This window comes from Suncus etruscus, chromosome X (assembly GCF_024139225.1).
Source record: "Suncus etruscus isolate mSunEtr1 chromosome X, mSunEtr1.pri.cur, whole genome shotgun sequence".
In the NCBI taxonomy this organism is placed as follows: Eukaryota; Metazoa; Chordata; class Mammalia; order Eulipotyphla; family Soricidae; genus Suncus; species Suncus etruscus.
In genome coordinates, this window is record NC_064868.1 from 96,402,986 (window position 1) to 96,423,337 (window position 20,352).

Consider the following 20,352-nt stretch of genomic DNA (forward strand, 5'->3'; position numbering starts at 1 on the left):
GGAATGTTGCACTGGTGAAGGGGGGTGTTCTTTACATGACTGTAATCATACAACTATAATCATGTTTGTAATCACGATGTTTAAATAAAGATAATTATAAAAAATTATTTTATAGGAATAATAGAATAAAAAGTAAATATTGTTTGAAAAAATCACATCTATTAATTATTCTAATGAGTCTATCCTAGCTTTTATTTGTTTTGCCTGTTATGGTATTGTATGATATATATATATATAATATGTGTTATATAAGATTATAAGTATAATTTGACCTATACTAAATGTATTGACAAAGAATTATAGATACATGAACAATTGTGATGAATCTGTATGGAGATATTTTACTGCATTTTAAATGAGTGAAAAAACTTTAATCTACACTTTTTGATGTAATGATGTAATGAGATATGATGGAAGATGTGTATTTTAAAATATAAACATGTGCTTTTTATTAAAATAAATAAATAAAAAAACCATAAAAAAAGAAAGTTACTTGACACTAATAGTTGACCTTTCAGAACTTCTGCCTTAAGTTTTACAATGGTTTAAAGGTCACTAATAAAGCACTGGTCAGTTTATTAAAAAATAATATTCCTAGCACTGAATAAATTATTTAATTAAATTCCACATTTCTTTACAATACAAATAAATAATACTATTTTTATTTGAGCTAGTGTATATCTAACCTCACCTACACAATAAAAAGTTTAGTATAGTTTAAGTTAATATTTATGCTATTGCTATGCAAAGTTACTTCACTGCATAACCACCAGAGTGCTCAAGAGCCTCTTCTACATCCCTTGTCACCTCTAGTGTGCCTCCTAATATTTCCCCATTTCTTGGTAATCTGAGATTTGTAATTCAAGGATTTGCCACTAATACTGTCTATTCCCTTGTTTTGTCTCGCTTTATATCAGAGATGAATAATATCATCTCACCTTTATACTTTTCTTTCTGACTTATTTATTTTGCTTTATGATACCATATCCATTCCATGAAGAGTACAGCAATGACAAGATTTTATCTTTTCTTACAGCTGTACAGTTTGACATTGCGCACATATACTATAAATTATTTACCCATTCATTTGCCATTTGAGTTATTTCTATACAGTGGCTTATACATCATGCTGAACTGAACACACACACACACACATATATATAAATAAATATATACACACACATGTATCTTTTTCAATTAATTACTGTGTTTGAAATCATTGGGTGATATGGTAGCTCTTTTTTGTCTTTTCTTTTTTGGTTTTTGGGCCATACCCTGTGATACTCAGAGTTACTCCTGATTTTGTGCTCAGAAATTGCTCCTGGCTTGAGGGATCATATGGAACACTGGAGAATCAAACTGCGGTCTGTCCTAGGTCAGCCACGTGCAAGGCAAATGCCCTACCACTGTGCCACAGTTCCAGCCCCTGTTTTTATCTTTTAGGGATACCATTACTATTTTTAAAAATATTCAAACTGGGTTAAAATTGCTGTTACCTTATAGTGATAAAACACATTATTTGAAAATTTCAATAAATTTTCAAAAATATAAATTTCTCTGAAAACATAGTCTTTCATTCTTCTGCCTTACATGAATTAGAAAAAGTACTATGAATTACTTTTGAAAGAATGAACCCAAAACATAAACTTTTTAATCAAAATGATTAAATTCCATACAATTACCTCTGTGCCTGTATTAGGATTTTTAATTGGAGATGTCCCACACTTTAACTTGAGCTTTGACACAAGCTGCTCAAAGTCTTTTACTTCATTGAAGCGATACACTGTTTTTCCTTTGATGCTAATGACAATGGATTTGCTGGAATCATTTGCCTTATCTATAGCTAAAACCTGGAGGGTAAAAACATAAATAAATTAATCACATTTTCCAGGCTGTTGACACCTTAAATAAAGCATGCTATACCAGCTCTCAAGGAAATTGTTTAACAAGCACACAGCCTTTAAAAATTGCACAAGAAAGTTTTAAAGAAAATAAATGTAATTACAAACAAAAATCTTAACACACTATAAAATGTTGAGACCTGTAAGAAACTGAAGAAAGGGCCAACAAAACAAACTACTAAACTTGGGGAAAACTAAGGTGGCTAATAAAGTAAGAGGTGATCCCCAGATGGAGTGCCTTTTTGGTTGGTTGGTGGTTGATGTTGGTGGTTGGAGGGTAGAAGCTAGCTGGAGGGGGCCAGAGTGACAGCACAGCGGTAGGGCATTTGCCTTGTACTCGGTCAACGCAGGACAGACTCCAGTTCCATTCCAGGCATTCCATATGGTTCCCCGTGCCTGCCAGGAGTGATTTCTGAACGCAGAGCCAGGAGTAACCTGAGTGCCATCGGGTGTGTCCCCCCCAAAAAAAAAACAAAAAGAAAAAATAGCAGGCTGGATTTTCCTTAAAGGCTTCTCTGTAAGGACCCTGGCATCCTTACAGTTCCTATTTTCTTCATTAAAAAACCCTGTGTAGACAGAGTCATTACTGCCTGACAACAAGTGGAAGGCACATTTTTTATATATGTGGCCTAGAGTATAATGGAAAAATGTAAATAGAGCAGAGAAGAAAGAGATATGTGAAATTAAAGGGGTCAGGGACCAAGGGGACTCAGGTGCATTGATGGTGTTAAGAATAGAACTAAATATCCAAGTCACAGAGTCAACAACAATGAAACCAAGATCCCAAACTTAAAAGATGCATGTTATGACAGCAGGCTGGGACAGGATGGTGGTATGGGGTGGAACATTAGAGGAGGGAGATTGACACTGGTGGTGGGATTAGTGCTGAAACATGTCTAAAACTTAACTATGAATAACTCTGTAAATCACAATGCTTTAAACAAAACGTTTTAAATTGCTACAGATGATTGAATTTTTAGTAGTTTACAGCATAAAAGGACATTTTGTCTTTGAATTATAATGTTTTCAAAGTAAAAACTGATAAGTAATCAAATTTACAATACCTCTCGTAATGGGATGATTATACTACAGAGATTACCATCTTGGCTAGTAAAGCAGACATAGTTTTCTGAGATGCACATTTTCCCACGAGTGTTGAGGTGAGTGAATGGTACCCATAAGAAACATTCATGTACTTCTTTCAAAGTCTCCTCTTTGGGAAGTCTAAAAACAGCATTAAACTGCTCGCTATGAGCTCGATTTTCCAGACCTCTATAGGAAAAAAAGAAAAGGCAAGGAAAGGCTCAAATGATGGCTTCTTATGAATAGATTGTCCATATTAATCTAAATTTACTATAAAGTAGAATGTTGAATCTTAACAAACACCTTTCATTTTATTTGTGAAAAATGCACAAATATTTAGAGCTCAAATAGGTCTTTAAACCATCTGTTAAGCTATGATTTGCTGGAAAAATTATTATAATAGGACTACATTTTCATAATGTGACTGGTAGAAGACTATGATGGCAGACAATAATTTTTATATCTGGCAATTAAAAATCAAGAGTTACCCATTCAAACAAAAAAGTAATAAAAACGTAAAGCATTAAAAGTTCAGAAGGGAAGAACAGTCTGTAGCATATTAAAATTAAGTGAAGCAAAATTTTAAATAAATTTTAAAAAATATTTATAGTAGAAGCAAAATAAAACAATACTGCTTATGTAATATTGGGAACAATTTAGGTAATACATATGATATATTAACTGATATATATATATATAAATTGAAAAGCATAAGTTTTCTAGAGACACTAAACATTCATGCCAAGCAACAATGTCACCTGTGAGTAATAAGTAAATTATGCAAGTTTTAGCTCAAATCCAATGAAGTAAAAAATTAAATTCGTCTTTTCAGCAGATACTATTTAGATGTGTTACTTCACCTTCTTTTTCAAAATGAACTAATATGAACTAAAAATCAGCCTTTGTAACCGCATAATTAGCAATTTGGTAGGTCACTTTACTATTATTTAAAAGGATGAGACCTCTCTATATAAATAAAAAGATATTCGTGATATATTACTTAGGTGGTAAAACACTATAGGACAATATGTATTTAGTTTCATTCATTTTTTGTATTTATTTTAAATGCATACATACAAACACACAGATTACGCAATGCATTAACCATTGCCTTTATAGTCTTTATGTTATAGAACACATTTTTGTGAAAATAATAAACTAAGCAGTAAAGGCATTTCATTTAAAAAAAGTCAGCTGAAGACTAAGGTAGTATTCTTTTTTTGTTTTTGTTTTTTGTTTGTTTGTTTGTTTGTTTTTTGGGTCACACCGGCAGCGCTCAGGGGTCACTCCTGGCTCCATGCTCAGAAATTGCTCCTGGCAGGCTCGGGGGACCATATGGGATGCCAGGATTCAAACCACTGTCCTTCTGCGTCTAAGGCAAACGCCTTACCGCTGTGCTATCTCTCTAGCCCCTAAGGTACTATTCTTAACTTCTGAGAAAAAAGGATTCAAAAATACATAATTTCCAATTATATGTTCATATAATTCAATGTCCACAGATGTAACAGATTTACTATATCCTATTCTAATACAAATTTGTCAATAGAAAATTCATTAATGGATTATCTTTAGAAAATATTTTAAGGGAAATAAGATAACTAAAAGTTATGTTTACTAGTGGCTAATAAAGAAAAAACATGAAAACTAATGTCTAATATTTATAATATAACAAACAGGATTCATAATTCTTTTAGAGTTTTATTTATAAATCAAAAATGTCAATTTCGGGGTCTGGGGAGATAGCATGAACGTAGGGCATTTGCCTTACATCCAAAAGGATGGTGGTTCAAATCCCGGCATCCCATATGGTCCCCTGATCCTGCCAGGAGCGATTTCTGAGCATAGAGCCAGGAGTAACCTCTGAGCGCTGCTGGGTGTGACCCAAAAACCAAAAAAAAATGTCAATTTTGTCAAAAAGTTCTCCTTGCTAATCTATTTTTCCTCAAAGCAGTCAGGTTCACAAAGGATTTCTATTGTATATAGATTTCAGGAAATCTTAGAAGTGGATATCAGGAACAACTGTACCAGTTAAGATTATGTAGTAATCAAACAACCCTTAAGGTCTCTAGTTCTGACATTCATTAAGAATGAAGCTTAGGTTTCACTTATACTTTCTTTAGTCTGTACTTCCATCCTCCTTGACAGAAGCTACTTTCACTTGCTCTTTCTGTATCCTCTCCTCTCCCTCCCATTTTGGTATGATTATCTTAATAAACAGCTCTGAATGTTGAGGAGAATGAATGAATGAATGAGTTCTGGCCAGTTTCACCAAACCAAGTATCATGGCAAAAAGTTCTCATCAGACTTCTGATGTATGTAGTAATAATGATTATTACAAATCTACTGCTATATATTTTAGAGTACTTTTGAGGCCTAGAAGTTGACTCAGTAAAAATAGAAGATGGCTCAGTGGCTTATAACAACTGCTCAGAAAGTACAAGGCCAGCATGAGATCAGACCTCAAACTCTTGTCATCACATGTACCATGATGATCCTGACAGTCTAATTATCTGATCGCTGGCAAGGGGAAAGACATACTTTTCTATGTTATATTGTTTATTTCTTTTATAGGATTTTTTTGGTTAGGGCTGGAAAGAGTTTGAGCCACACCCTATGGTGCTCAGGTGCAATATTTGGCTCTGTGTTCAGGAGTGCTTGAGGGAACTATATGTGGTGCTGTGATCGAAACATGGGTCAGCCACCTAAAGGCAAGCATTTTTCTTCCTGTGCTCTAGCTAACCTCACACAAATCCTTTTTAGTGGAAATAACAGGTGAATAAATGAGGTCTAAAGAGACTATTACTTGTTTTAGTGTTATGATACTCATTTTAGAGTTCATGGTTCACTTACTCTACAAATGTACCTATTCATAAAAATGACACTCTCTTTAGATATGACTAAAATAAATAATAAACAACTTAAGACCTGAAAATTTTCAAATAAATCATAGAAATTTAGGGTAAAAGTAAGCATGAACAAAAAATCTCTACATTTCTAAAAGTAATCCTGGGAAAACCCCATCAAGATTTCAAGAACTAACTTTCAAGTCTAATTTCTCCTACTCTTTAGGATTAAATTTCATGGAGATGATTCTATTTATACCCATATGAATAAACTCCAAAACTTGCATGTTAATGATAATCAAAGGAAAACTATATTACATAAAACTATGATACTATATTACATAGATAAAATAAATGCTATATACTTTTTGGTCAAACAATACTTTTGAAACATTAATTAAACTTTGATTACCTCTTGGTAATTTGTAGAGGATCATCCAGGATTGGGTCATTATCAAATGTTTCCTTATCAAAAAGTCTCTTTATAGCATAGCTGGCTAATTGTTCCATAAGAAGGAAAGTCTGGTTAATATGCAAGAACATTGAAAAGTAATGATGTTCCCCTTCAGAACACACATGAATGCTCTCAGTCAGTAAGACATTCGAAGTCTTTTCAAGTTTTGAAACTGAATCCCAAGAGATAATGAGTTTTACTGCAAAGAAAAGAGTTATAAGCAGATGTAACTAGAATTCTAAATACTGATATATAAGTATTTGAAAAATAATAGCTTCAAAATATTATAGATAGTTAAATACATTAAAATTGAAGATTAGTTAAATTTTTGAAGTATATTGGGCAGGAGCAATAGTACAATGGGTACAGCATTTGCCTTCCAAGTGGCCAACCCAGGTTTGATCCCTGGCATCCCATATGGTCCCCTGAGCCTGCCAGAATCAATTTTTTTTTGTTTTTGAGCCACACCCATTGATGCTCAGGAGTTACTCCTGACGATGCGCTCAGAAATTGCTCCTGGCTTGGGGGAACTATATGAGATGCCAGGGAATCGAACTGCGGTTCATCCTAGGCTAGCGCTTGCAAAGCAGTTGCCTTCCCTCTAGTGCAACCACTCCAGCCCCCAGGATCAATTTCTGAGCACAGAGCCAAGAGTAACCCCTGAGTGCTGCCAGGTATGGCCCCAAAAGAAAACAAAACAAAAATGCGAAATATAGGGCCAGAACAATAATGCCACAGGTAGGGCATTTGCATTGCACATGACTGACAGGGGTCTAATCCCAGCATACTATATAATTATAATTCCCTAACCCCTGCTAGTACTGATCGCTTAGAGCTGAGTCAGGAGTAAGCTTTGAGCACTTCCTGGTGTGGCTGAAAAAAAATATTTCAGTATAACCATGAGTATAAACATATTGTTTAAGGAAAAAATGAAATTGCATTTAAATGTTATTTTACATAATTATGCAACACGATGCAAAATCTATAGGATTATAAATTATACTGCTTGATTCTTATTTGTAGTTGTGGCTAATTGAGTACTATGGCATTTCTTTTACTGGTGTCAGAGATCAAATGCAGTTCTCGTACATGCAAAGCAAGTGCTCTACCACTGAACTACAGTGCTATCCCCAGAGAGGAAAAGGAAAGAAGGAGGGAAGATGAGAGGGAGAGAGAGGGAGAGAAAGTTTTGCAGTGACGGGGATCAAACCCAGGGCCTCACATACAACAGCATATGTTCTATTACAAAGCCACACACCCCAGTTTCTAACTTCTATATTTATATTGTATTTCCAAACAAGTTTCTAAAACAGAAGCAAACAGTTGAAGACCAAAGGAAAGAAAGAAATTATATGCCAATTACAGCCATTATTTAATATTCATTAACTTCTTCCCTGATATTTTACCTTCCCATACACAATCTAATGTTCAATTTAAGCAATAAGCCTTAAAAATAGTCTTCCTCTATTGGAAATGAACCTGTTAATAACCAGCCATAATTACATTTTATAAAAGGGCTAGAATATAGCTTAGTGTCAGAGAAACTGAGTAGCATATTCAATATCCTGAGTTTTTCCCCAAGAACCACACAAAATAATAAAAAATTACTTTTAATGCTAATAAATATAATATAATATAATATAATATCACATAATTGATAGGTCAGTCAACAATCTCAATGTTCTGGTAAGAAAATGAAACCACTTACTTTCTGATCCCAACAAAAAAGAATAGAAGCTCAGAAAATTGGTGCTGAGATAAAGCCAGCCCTGACAAGGAACACGTCCTTTCCAATAACTGCAGGAGTAATAGGTAACCAACTTCTCTTGCTCTGGTAAACCAAAGCTTTTTTCAAATTTCAAAATGGCTTCTCGAAATTTCTCTGGATCATCTTCTTTTGCAAAAGATTGTTTTCCCTCTTCAGCAATTAATCCCTAAATAAAACAAGATTTATTTTGAAAATCATTACCTATTGTTAGATGCCCTAGGTGTTCTTCCCCAGGCAGATAGAACCCCTGTTGAGCAATTGTTCCAAGATTTGACGTTGAAAACTTTAGATACCACTACACCAGAGATGGGGCCAGACAGCACAAAGAGGAGCACCACCCCTCAAGGTAGAAGATTCCTAAATGTGCCTGACCTTGGGGCATCCTTCACAGAGAGCTCAGTTTAAAATACCTATCAATACTGCCTTGCTCCAGGGCACTCCTAAACCCCAAGGTTCACTTGGAGTTTGTCCCAGCACCTCACCTGTTACCCTTCAGATATCCCAGTTCACTTTTGGTCCTATATAAGCATTGTTTAAAGGGAATAATAAACTCTCTTGGCACAACAAAACCCTTGGACCAGTTCCTTCTTGGTGGTCAAGTGGGAAAACATCTTCAGTCTAGAATTCACTAGGGGAACAGGACTTCCCTTGAGGCCAACAGGGTCGTACAACCTACTAACAAAAAATATGTTTCATATATTCAAACAGTGCTTTAAAACTGTATATTGTTAGGGGCTGAAGACATAGAACAGTTGGTAAGGCAACTGCTCTGAATGCAGCTGATCCAGGTTTGATTTCTGGCACCCCATATGATTCCCTAGCCCATCAGAAATGAACTCTGATCTCAGAGTCAGGGGATAGCCCTCAGCACAGCTGGGTGTGAGCCAAAAACAAAAACAACCCCCAGTGTAGCAGGACAGCCCCTGAAGAGGTTGACTGATGGAGGGATGGAGAATGAGGCCCTTTTCTTCCAGCTCAGAGCACGTGTCTGCCACCCTGTCTAGCCCACGGTTCTGAGGTGAAACGGCGGGTAAACAGCTCGCAGACAATCAGGCTCGTGGAAATATTTGCTTTATTCGGATGGACAAAACTGAAGTCCAAAGACTCAGATTCAGTTCCAGCCAGCAAAAGCCTCTCGCCTTCCACAGACCCTTGCTCTTATAGTCCAGAGTCAGGTCCCACCCAATGGTGGGATCAGATACCAACCAATGGTGGAAGCAGAATCAGGTCCTACCCTAGGGTGGGGGCAGAATGCCAGGTCACACCCTAGGGTAGGGCACAATCACCTAATCAGATTAGGGTGAGCAACATAGTAATCCCCCAAAATATTTACATACACAACACCCCAGAAGAAAAAAAATCTAATATTGCTACACAGTATGTAGTATATATGTATATATATATATATACAAATATTTGTATGTGTTTGTGTATGTGTGTATATATATATGTAAAAACAAAGAAGTATATTTTCTTCAGTTTATAATTAGGCTTTCTAATGTTACAAAATAAGTGTCATATATGTTTTTTGATTCAGTGAAGAGTTGATTCAAATTCTAAACTGAAAAGGTATTAAAGTGAAAATATCCCTAAGAGCACTTACAAGAATATTAAAGACAACCACTGACTTTACAATTGTATTTAGCATTAACCTTGGAATTTATATGTTTCTGCTAATGCTGAAGGGTGTCAGCAGAACAATGACCTTCAATTCAATCTTTGATACCATATAAGGTGGTAAAAAATTGTCTTCCTTCCACAAATTTATTCATATCACTTACTCTTATCTTTCCTTGTACAAAATTAGTAATATCTTCATTTGAATCAAACACAGACAAAGTCTTCATTATATTTTGTTCCAACCAATCCCAGTGTTTGGTTATTTCTTCTCTGTTGGCCCCTGATTTATCGTGCAAAAAAAGAAAGATAATAAATACAATATACTTGCTCTTGAAATGATAAGCTTGGCTACTAGTAAACAATTTTTTCAGTTTCTAAAATGATGGCCAAGAAGGATGAAGGCAATAAGTTTATTGTTTACTTCATTTCTCCATGTAAGCATCAACACTACTTTTTATTATAAACAGAAACAATAATGTATGTAATTAAACCAGAAAAAAGTAAATGCAACGCATGTGAAGAGATAAAATTCTGAGGACAGCATTACTGCCCTATAATCTATGACTAAAACAGCATGCACGATTTATACCATAAAAATTTAGATTTCAGTGGTGGCATTAACTTTATGATAAGGTCTAAGTTCTTTGCTCAGGGTGACACCATTCAATAAAAAAAAAGTAATAACTATCTTTCCTGCTAGAAACATAGTACAGTTGATAGGGTGCTTGACTTGCACAAAGAAAATCTGGGCTTAATCCCCAGCATTCCATATGGTCCTTGGAGTCCACCAAGAGAGATTCCTGAGCACAAAGTCAGGAGTAAAAATAAAAATAGCCAGGTTTGGTCAAATAGGAAAAAAAAAGAAGAAAACAGCCACTCAAAAGCAAAGTATGAAAACATCATGAAAGAAATTTAAAAAACCCTGTAGGGTTAATTGATGTGACTTACTGAAACAATGTTAAGTGATTTATTTGATTTGACTTACTGAAGCAATGTTTAGTGATTTATTGAGGGTAGGTTAAGTATTACAGTTATTTTCTGGTTTCTTTGTCTTCAAATAACAACTTTTTAAAAATCTTTCAATATGTTATAGTTACATAACCTTTAAAATAACCCTAACACTGTGGATTATGTAAATCCCATTTAAAAGATTTATCTTAACTTTTTAAGTATATTTTATAATATGCAGGGTATGACACATTAAAATATAAATTAATAGTGTAGAATTACCTATTAAAATTTGGTTAGAATGATGTTCTTGTTATTAAAGTAATCTTAATACGTTGTCTAACTTTCTGAAATGAAGCACACTAAAGGGAGAAATTCCGAGCCTGTTTTTAGACTTTTAGGCATTCAGAAACTTTAATTAGTATGAAAATGCCTTTCCTACATCACAATAATTTGAGGGAATGCATCACATAATGATGTATTATGTCTTTTTCACTTAGTTTAAATGGTAGCACACAAGAAATTTAGAGGAAAGGTAGACAAAATAAGTGATATATCATAACTGTATGCTTTACATTAACACATATGAACTATCCAGTATGCTGTTTCCCAAAGTGAGCAATATTTTCCCTGTGGGGTGATGGATTGATGGTGAGGTAGCAGTACCCTTGGCTGCAACTAGAATACAATAAGATAGTAGGCCAAACAAATTTGAGGATCTCTGATAGAAAAATTCACAAAAATCCTTTTTCATATCTATTTAACAAGAGAAGGGGGAGAAAAGACTGCATTTTAACATTAAAAACATCAGAAATGGGCCGGGCGGTGGCGCTAAAAGTAAGGTGCCTGCCTTGCCTGCGCTAGCCTTGGACGGACTGCGGTTCGATCCCCCAGTGTCCCATATGGTCCCCCAAGCCAGGAGCAACTTCTGAGCACATAGCCAGGAGTAACCCCTGAGCGTTACTGGGTGTGGCCCAAAAACAAAACAAAAAAAAACAAAAAACAAAAAAAAAACATCAGAAATATGGGGCTTCAATAATAACTAACATTATTATAGTATCATATAAAGAAGTAACTGACATTTCTTTTTTGTTTTCAGTTTTGGGTTACAGGGTGTGATGACAGACCTTGAACCCTGGGGTCTTGCATGCAAACCATGTACATTTGGGCTATCTCTCTTGGAGCACTGTCATTTCCCGTTGTTATTATTGTTGGATCGCTTCACTAGGAACACTAAGTATCTCAATAATATAAGCATATTCATATAGAATTATCCATGAATTTTTTTATATTTCAAGGATGTAACAAAAGTGGTTTGTATTTTATAGTAATACTTCCTTAAAGGAATAACAATTAAGATTTGAGTTTTCAACTGAGTTATTAGAGATAAAGTTCACGTAAAAGTTCTCATCTTCCCAGAAACTGAATGAAGCAGAAGTAGATTGAAGTAATGAGTCATACAGCACTAACCAAGTCTGAATCAGCACCAGTGAAAAAATGTATGCTTCAAGCTTCACAAGCCAATAGAATTTTTAAGACCACAACCTGTAATCTTTGAAATAACAATTAAGTTACTCCTTTCTTAGTGGTAGGAAAGTCACTAATAAATCTCAATATATTTTGGAAGGTTACACAATCTTTAGTTTTGTAGTATTCAGTTTCTTAGTATCAATTATTTATTTAAATTATATATTTTAAAAATCATACTCACCACAAGCAATTGATAAGTAAACTTGAGAATCAGGTGTCTGGAGTAAGATGCGAAATGGAGCTACTTTTGCAGTAGAGTCTAAAACTGAATCAAGAGTCCCAACTAGAAGCCCTGTGTAATAAGAGAGTTGAATGAGAATTTTACCAGAGATGAAAAACAATGTCCTTATATTAAGCTGAGAAGCTTCTGCACCTCAAAGGAAATAATGCCTAGGATACAAAAGCCACTCACTGAATGGGAGAATCTATTCATTCAATACCCATCAAATAAGGGTCTAATATCTAAGATATACAAGGTACTCACAAAATTTAACAAAAAGCATATAACCCCATCAAAAAATGGGGAGAAAAAATGAGAAGAAATTTCTTTTTTTGGGGGGGGTCACACCCGGCAGTGCTCAGGGGTTACTCCTGGCTGTCTGCTCAGAAATAGCTCCTGGCAGACATGGGGGACCATATGGGACACCGGGATTCGAACCAACCACCTTTGGTCCTGGATCGGCTGCTTGAAAGGCAAACACCGCTGTGCTATCTTTCCGGGCCCCAGAAGAAATTTCTCAAAGAAGAAATACAAATGGCCAAAAGGCATATGAAAAAATGCTCCACATCACTAATCATCAGGGAGATGCAAATCACAACAGCAATGAGGTACCATCTCACACCACAGAGACTGGCACAAATCACAAAGAACAAGAACAACTAGTGCTGTTGGGGATGTGGAGGAAAGGAACGCTCATTAATTGCTGATGGAAATGCCATCTAGTCTAGTCCTTATGGAAAACAATATGGAGATTCTTCAATAAACTGGAAATTGAGCTCCCATTTGATCTGGCTATACCACTCCTAGGGATATACCCTATGAACACAAAAATCCAATACAAAAATTCCTTCCTCACACCTATATTCATTTATAATACCCAGACTCTGGAAACAACCAAGATGCCCTTCAACAGATAAATGACTAAAGAAATTGTGGTACATATACATAATGGAATATTATGCAGCTGTCAGGAGAGATGAAGTCATAAAATTTTCCTATACATGGATGTACATGGAATCTATTATGCTGAGTGAAATTAGTCAGAGGGAGAGAGAGACACAGAATAATCTCATTCATCTAAGGGTTTTAAGAAAAATTAAAGACATTGAAATAATTTCCAGAGATGAGAGCTGGAAGGACTGGCTCAAAATATGAAGCTCACCACAAAGAATGGTAAGTGCAGTTAGAGAAATAACTACGCTGAGAACTATCATAACAATGTAAGTGAATGAGGGATGTAGAAAGCCTATCTCGAATACAGGCGGGGGGTGGGGAGGGAAGATATGGGGGCATTGGTGATGGGAAGGTTGCATGGTGAAGGAGGGTTTTCTTGTTATGACTGAAACCCACATATAATTATGTTGTAATCATGGTGTCTAAATAAAGACATTATAAAAAAAGAAAAATGATGTCCTAACTGCTGTGTAGTGTCCTATTGTGTAAATGTACCATTATTTCCTTACGCACTCATCTGTTCTCAGGCATTTGGGTTGTTGAATCCAAAATCTGCATTCTGGTAATTGTGAATAGTGCTGAAATATACAGAGGAGTACAGATGCCTTTTCTGCATTGTGTTTTTGGGACCCTAGAATATATTCTCAGAACAGTATTTCTGGGTTGAATGAAAGCTCAATTTCTAGTTTATTGATGAAAGTCCTTATTGTTTTCCAAAAATGGTTGTCATAAAATTTGCTTATATATATATATATATATATATATAGAGAGAGAGAGAGAGAGAGAGAGAGAGAGAGATGTATATGGAGAGAATTATGCTGCATGAAATATTTCAGAGTGAAAGGGACAGACAAAATGATCGCATATATTTGTGGTATATTTCACAAAAAGACAGCGTGTTAATAATACCAAAGGACAACAGATATGAGAGCCAGAAGGACTAGTGGTAGTAAGCTTCTTACAATGGTAAGGATTTCAGTCAGGATAAAGAAAGTATCATTAGGACAACAATAGCTGGAACTGAGTGCTGAAATGAGGTAAAAGTGATAGGCATGATACCCCTTCATTAACAATATTTCAAACTACAGTGCATAAAAATAAGACAATAAAAAATGTCTTCCACAGACGCAGACTGGGGAGGTAGGAAGGAAACTGGGGATATTCTTGATAGGAAATACACAGTGGAACATTGTATGAATGAAACTCAATCACGAACAATTTTGCAACTATGCACCTCATGATGATTTAATTAAAATTATATTAATAAAAACCCAAACAAACAAAAGACATATCCTATGGTTGAAGCAATAGTTAAAGTGAGTAAGGCACTTGCCTTGCACACACCCAACGCAGATTTGATTCCCTAAATCCTATACTCTCTCCTGAGCCCAACCAGGAGTAATTCCTCAGCATAGAGCCAGGAGTAACCTGATCATTCTTGTGTATGACCCCAAAACTTAAACAATAAATCACACAAAAAATAATAAAACCACAAGAAATAATTTGCTTTTTATTTTCTATCCCAAAGTATGTAGATTTCATATGTAGATTTTCTCTAAGTACTATTCATGGGGCTTTATTCTCTTTGATATAAGAAATATCAGGCTCAATTTTAAAAATCAAATATAGTCACATTATTTAAATACCTTATTCGAAAGGTTGTATGTATGACAAATAAAATCAGATTCTGATACAAGAAATTTCTTAGGTTTAGTTGAATCTTAGGTCTCTCACTTACTTGTATCAAATTAACAAAGTTGATTTGCCTCTTCTTGATCTTCATTTATAATATCACAAGGGGAGAAAAACTTAAAACAACAGGGTCAGATAGGGGAGAGGGCAGAGGGAAGGCTGGGAGGAAAATTGGAGACATGGATGGTAGGAAATGTGAACTGGTGAGGATATTTTACATTGTAATGACTGAAACTCATTAACAAACAATTTTGTAACATTTAAAAAAGCTATTATGAACAACCTTGTAAATCACAGTGTTTAAATAATTTTAATTAAAAATAAAAAGGTTGGAAGAGTAAATGAGTTATTAATACATACAAATCACTTAAAATAATATTTGGTATATGCTACTGCCACCCTTGTGTAAGTGACTTTGACCTTGAGACCACAAATAAAGGAGGGCACCAGGCTCGAGAGATCTTAACTGCTTGTACCCAAAAGGGAGGATACCAGGCTTGAGAGGCATTAGCTGCCTGTACCCACAAGGGAAAGCACTAGGTATTGGGAGACCTTGGCTGTCTGTCCATGAGGCACTTAGGGAAATGGGGAAATTGATAGGGGACGTGGTATAAATATTATTTGAGATATAACTTCATCTTCATAACTTAGCATTCTAAGGACCTTTCTTTGAAACTCTCTTAAAGACTTTTCAGTTCTGTAAACCCACCAGGTCACGAGCAGTTGTTGAGGACCATCCTCAAACCCAGCTTTACTGTTAGCCTAAGTGCAGTCATATTAAGGGTTAATATATTTAGCTCAGCTTAGAATGCATGAACTGGAACAGGCCAAAACAATACAAAATACCAGTCTTTGAAAACTGACCTTGGTGACAGAAACTTCAGACAAGATAGCAGAAGCAGCACAGAAGCTGGAAACTGCCTTAGGTCAGTAAAAATAAATACAGCTTACCCTGAGCAACTCGCCCTGTACATTTTGCTTGGCACAGTGTAAGAACTAATAGTTATGTCTTCAATTATGATACCTTTCCAAGAAAATTAGTATAAGTATTCCAGCTTGTACATTCAATAAATGGAAAAAAATTTGAACCCCACTTCTGAATGTCTGACATCTGCCTCCCAATCGTCAGCTCTGTGCATCCACCTTCCTCAAGGACCCCACGGATTCCCTTAGTGTCCAGACCAAGCAGGAAATGACAGGTACATAATAAAATATTAAAGCTAATGAATTTCATTTATATAGAAGAAATTTTGCGCTATTTATATAAGATAAAACCTTGCTTAATGAAATGTTAAGGTAGAGTAATTTTAATAAATAAATAATAAATAATTCCTCAATTTGAATTTGAAAGGTTTTGGTGAAACAGTTCAACTTCAATTATATAATTATGTTTCCTACACCATCCTCAAATAAGTTTTGTCATTTATTTAAGACAAAATATTCTTCCTTATTAATCTTGTTCCTTTATCTAAATTAATAACACTGAGTACATTAACTGTCTTCTTCCATGGTTTTATATGACTAACTTTCAACATTGATTTCCTAGCAACAAGAAAATATGTTGACTAAAAAAATAAGAAATCTACCTTCCTTCTTTCGATTCATTAAGTATTGCTTCTTTTTTAATGTAAATTTAACCTTTAATTAAGCTACACATTTTTGAGATTTATTAATAAATTAAAAAGCAAGATATTTGGCAAATTTTCTACTTTACACACTTATAAAAATTACATGTTTTATTTTTTTTTGTTTTTTTTGGGCCACACCCGTTTGACGCTCAGGGGTTACTCCTGGCTATGTGCTCAGAAATCGCCCCTGGCTTGGGGGGACCATATGGGACGCCGGGGGATCGAACCGCGGTCCTTCCTTGGCTAGCGCTTGCAAGGCAGACACCTTACCTCCAGCGCCACCTACCCGGCCCCACATGTTTTATTTTTGATTTTTGGGTCACACCTGGTACTCAGGGATTACACCTGGCTCTGCGCTCAGAAATCACTTCTGGAAGGCACACGGGACCATATGAGATGCTGGGATTTGAACCGTGATCATCCTGTGTTGGCTGTGTGGAAGGCAAACACCTTTCCGCTATGCTATTGCTCTGGTCCCTAAACAGTGAAGTAAGTTTTTAAGCTACTTTTGAATTAGAATATATATGGTCTGGCAGCATGTGGTGGAAAATTATTTTCATACAAAAATCAGAAGAGTAGGTGACAGAACAAAGAAATACAGAGAAATTGGCTCTGTCAAAAGTATGAGCGTGATTATCAAAATAGGGAAAATGTTAAAATGGAGGTCAATACAGAAGCCAGATTTGAATTAGCAGTATCACATAGGACTTTGGAAGTAGGGTGAAGGAGAAATAAAGAAGATATGGACAGTACTAAGAAACTGATACAGACATACAAGCAGTAGGTTCCTCTATCATTAAGAGATATTTTCACCCCAGGTCAGTGTACCTTGAGGGAAAGAGAACCACACAATAGCAGAGGTCTTTCATCTACCTTAGATTAGATACAAAATGCCACCCAGTTCTAAGAAACTGAGGTAGGCAGATAAATGGGAAGCAGGGTCCTCTTTGATTCAGAAGAACCATTTTCACCTCAGCTAAGTGCATTCCAAAGGAAAAGACAGAGGAAAAGAGAAGCAATAGGAAAAGGGGAGGGGACTTGCAACCATCTCATCTAGGGTCAGACCAGCAATACAGTTCCCTAAAAAGGAGGCTGACAGGGACCTCATTAACTCAGAAGACCCATTTTCACCCTAGGTTAGTGTACACTGAAGGAAAGATAAGCTTCAGGACAATTAGGTGAGACATTACATCTTGGCTCAAACAGGCCACAAATTCCCAGGAAACAGATGCTGACAAACCCATATTAGGGTGCTCTTAGATTCAGAAAAGCCATTCTTACCCCAAGGGAAAAAGAAGCATCAGAATAAGAGAATGGGCCTTCCAGCTGCCTCTGCCTATCTTTGACCTGCCACACAGAATCAAGAAATGGAAGTAGTTAGACAAACAGAGACAAATGGTGGGGGGTCCTCTTTGACTCAGAAGAGCCATTTTGACTGCAGGTAAGAGTACCACCAAAGAAATAAAAACCTGGACAACAGGAGGGGCTATTCCTGCCAATCCTGGTGGGATCCACCACCCACACTTTACCAATTAATCAAGACAGAGGGACAGGTAGCAAGGTCCTCTATGATTCAAAAGAGTCATTTTCACCCCAGCTCAGTATACCATCAGTTAAAGAGAAGCACCAGGACAAAGACATATGTCTTCTAACAACATCGTCTAAGAAATGGAAGCAGACACACCAGTAATGGCTTCTTCTTTGAGCCATTTTCACCCTAGTTAGTGTATCTTGAGGGAGACAAGTACCTGGAAAATTGGAGGGATCTTCCGGCAACTCAAGTTGGGAACTACCCAGCTACAGAGAACTAAGAAACAGAGGCAGAAAGATATACAGTGTGATCCTCTGTGATTCATAAGAGCCATTTTCACCCCAGTTCAGTGAATCCTGAGAGAAAGAAAAGCAGGACAAAGGAAAAGGTCTTCCAGGTATATCAGCTGGGCTCCATCCAGCTACACTGTTCCAATTAATAAAGGCTATCTGAAAATAAGAAAGGTCTTCTTTGACTCAGAAGAACATTTGTCACTCCATGTCAGTCAGTTCAACTCAAGGGAACAAGGATTACTAAGACAATTGAGGGGTCTCACAGTCATCAAAGCTGGCATCCACCCAGCAACACAGTCTTTTTTATTATTATCTTAAGTTAAACACCGTGATTACAAATATGATTGTAGTTGTATGATTTCAGTCATGTAAAAAGCACCCACTTTACCATTGCAACATTCCCGCCACCAATGTCCCAAATTTCCCTCCGCTCCACCCCTCCTACACCTGTACTCAAGACAGGCTTTCTACTTCCCTCATTCATTCACATTGTTAGGATAGTTCTCAATGTAGTTATTTCTCTAACAGCACTCATCACTCTTTGTGGTGAACTTCACGTTGTGAGCTGCACCTTCCAGCCCTCATCTCTTTTGTCTCTGAGAATTATTGCAAAAATGTCTTTCATTTTTCTTAAAAACCATAGATGAGTGAGACTATTCTGCATCTATATCTCTCCCTCTGACTTATTTCACTCAGCATAATAGATTTCATGTAGGTCCATGTATAGGAAAATTTCATGACATCATCTCTCCTGACGACTGCATAGTATTCCATTGTGTATATGTACCACAGTTTCTTTAGCCATTTATCTGCTGAAGGGCAAGTTAGTTGTTTCCAGAGTCTGGCTATTGTAAATAGCACTGCAATGAAAATACTTGTGAGGAAGGGATTTTTGTATTGTATTTTTGTATTCCTCGGGTATAGCCCTAGGAGTGGTATAGCTGGATCGTATGGGAGCTCAACTTACAGCTTTTGGAGAAATCTCCATATCACTTTCCAAGCAACACAGTCTTAATTAATGGAGGCAGAGAGACAATATTCAGCAACATCCTCTTTGATTCAAAAGAGTCATTATCATACTAAGTAAATGTGCCCCAAGGAAATGAAGAGCACCAAAACAGGAGTGGGGTGTTTCAGTCATCAGACCTGGTCTCAGTACAATCATATTGCCCCAAGAAATGGAAGCAGATATACCTGCAGCAGGGAGGTCTGAGAATTAAAGATATTTTCAGCCCAGGGAACTGCATTACTAGGGAAAGACAAGAGGACTATCAGACATTCTGGCTTGTCTCCAAATAGCCACAGACTTGAAAATGAAAGTAGACAGACAGGCAGAGGGTTTTTCTTTCAATCAGAAGAACCATTTTGACTCAAGGTAAGAGCATCCCCAAAGAAATAGAAGCAGCAGGTCAAGGGGAGAGGGTTTCCAGCCACACAGCTGTGATCCATCAGCAACACTGTCCCCAATTAATTAGGCAGACATAGAGACCAGCATCAGTGTCCTCTGACTCAGAAAAGATACTTTCATCCCAGGTCTGTGAACCCCACGGGAAAGAGAAGCACCAGGACAAGAGGAGGGTTCTTACAGTCACACATACCCAATAAAATGAGGCAGACAAAAAGGCATCTGGGTCTTCTTTGACACATATGAGCCATTTCACTGTAAGTCAGTGCTCTTCATGGGAAAGAGAAGCATCAAGATAATAGGGAGGGGTCCTCCGGCCTCCTAAGCTAAACAGCACAAAGCCATACAGAGTGAAGAAATGGAAGCAGCACAAGGCCATGAAGGAAGCCAGCAGGAGGGATGTCAGGCAGTGTGGCAAGACCCCCAGTCCCGCAGAAGAAGCAAGAAACTGTCTCCCAGCCAACAGCTCTGACGGGATCTAG

The 20,352-nt window shown here is 36.5% G+C and overlaps 2 protein-coding genes across 2 annotated transcripts in view; one reads left to right on the plus strand and one right to left on the minus strand.

Annotated features, from left to right (window-relative positions):
- VAMP7 (vesicle associated membrane protein 7) overlaps positions 1 to 20,352 on the plus strand; it is a 1,102,798-nt gene that overhangs the window by 543,433 nt on the left and 539,013 nt on the right. The window lies entirely within an intron of this gene.
- TBC1D8B (TBC1 domain family member 8B) overlaps positions 1 to 20,352 on the minus strand; it is a 103,853-nt gene that overhangs the window by 58,947 nt on the left and 24,554 nt on the right. Inside the window, exons 2-7 of the mRNA XM_049766722.1 lie at positions 12,329 to 12,439; positions 9,831 to 9,949; positions 7,990 to 8,215; positions 6,240 to 6,480; positions 2,966 to 3,173; positions 1,683 to 1,850 (exon numbers count right to left, since the gene is read on the minus strand). Coding sequence (XP_049622679.1) covers positions 1,683 to 1,850; positions 2,966 to 3,173; positions 6,240 to 6,480; positions 7,990 to 8,215; positions 9,831 to 9,949; positions 12,329 to 12,439 — 1,073 coding nt within the window. The remainder of the gene's footprint in view (positions 1 to 1,682; positions 1,851 to 2,965; positions 3,174 to 6,239; positions 6,481 to 7,989; positions 8,216 to 9,830; positions 9,950 to 12,328; positions 12,440 to 20,352) is intronic.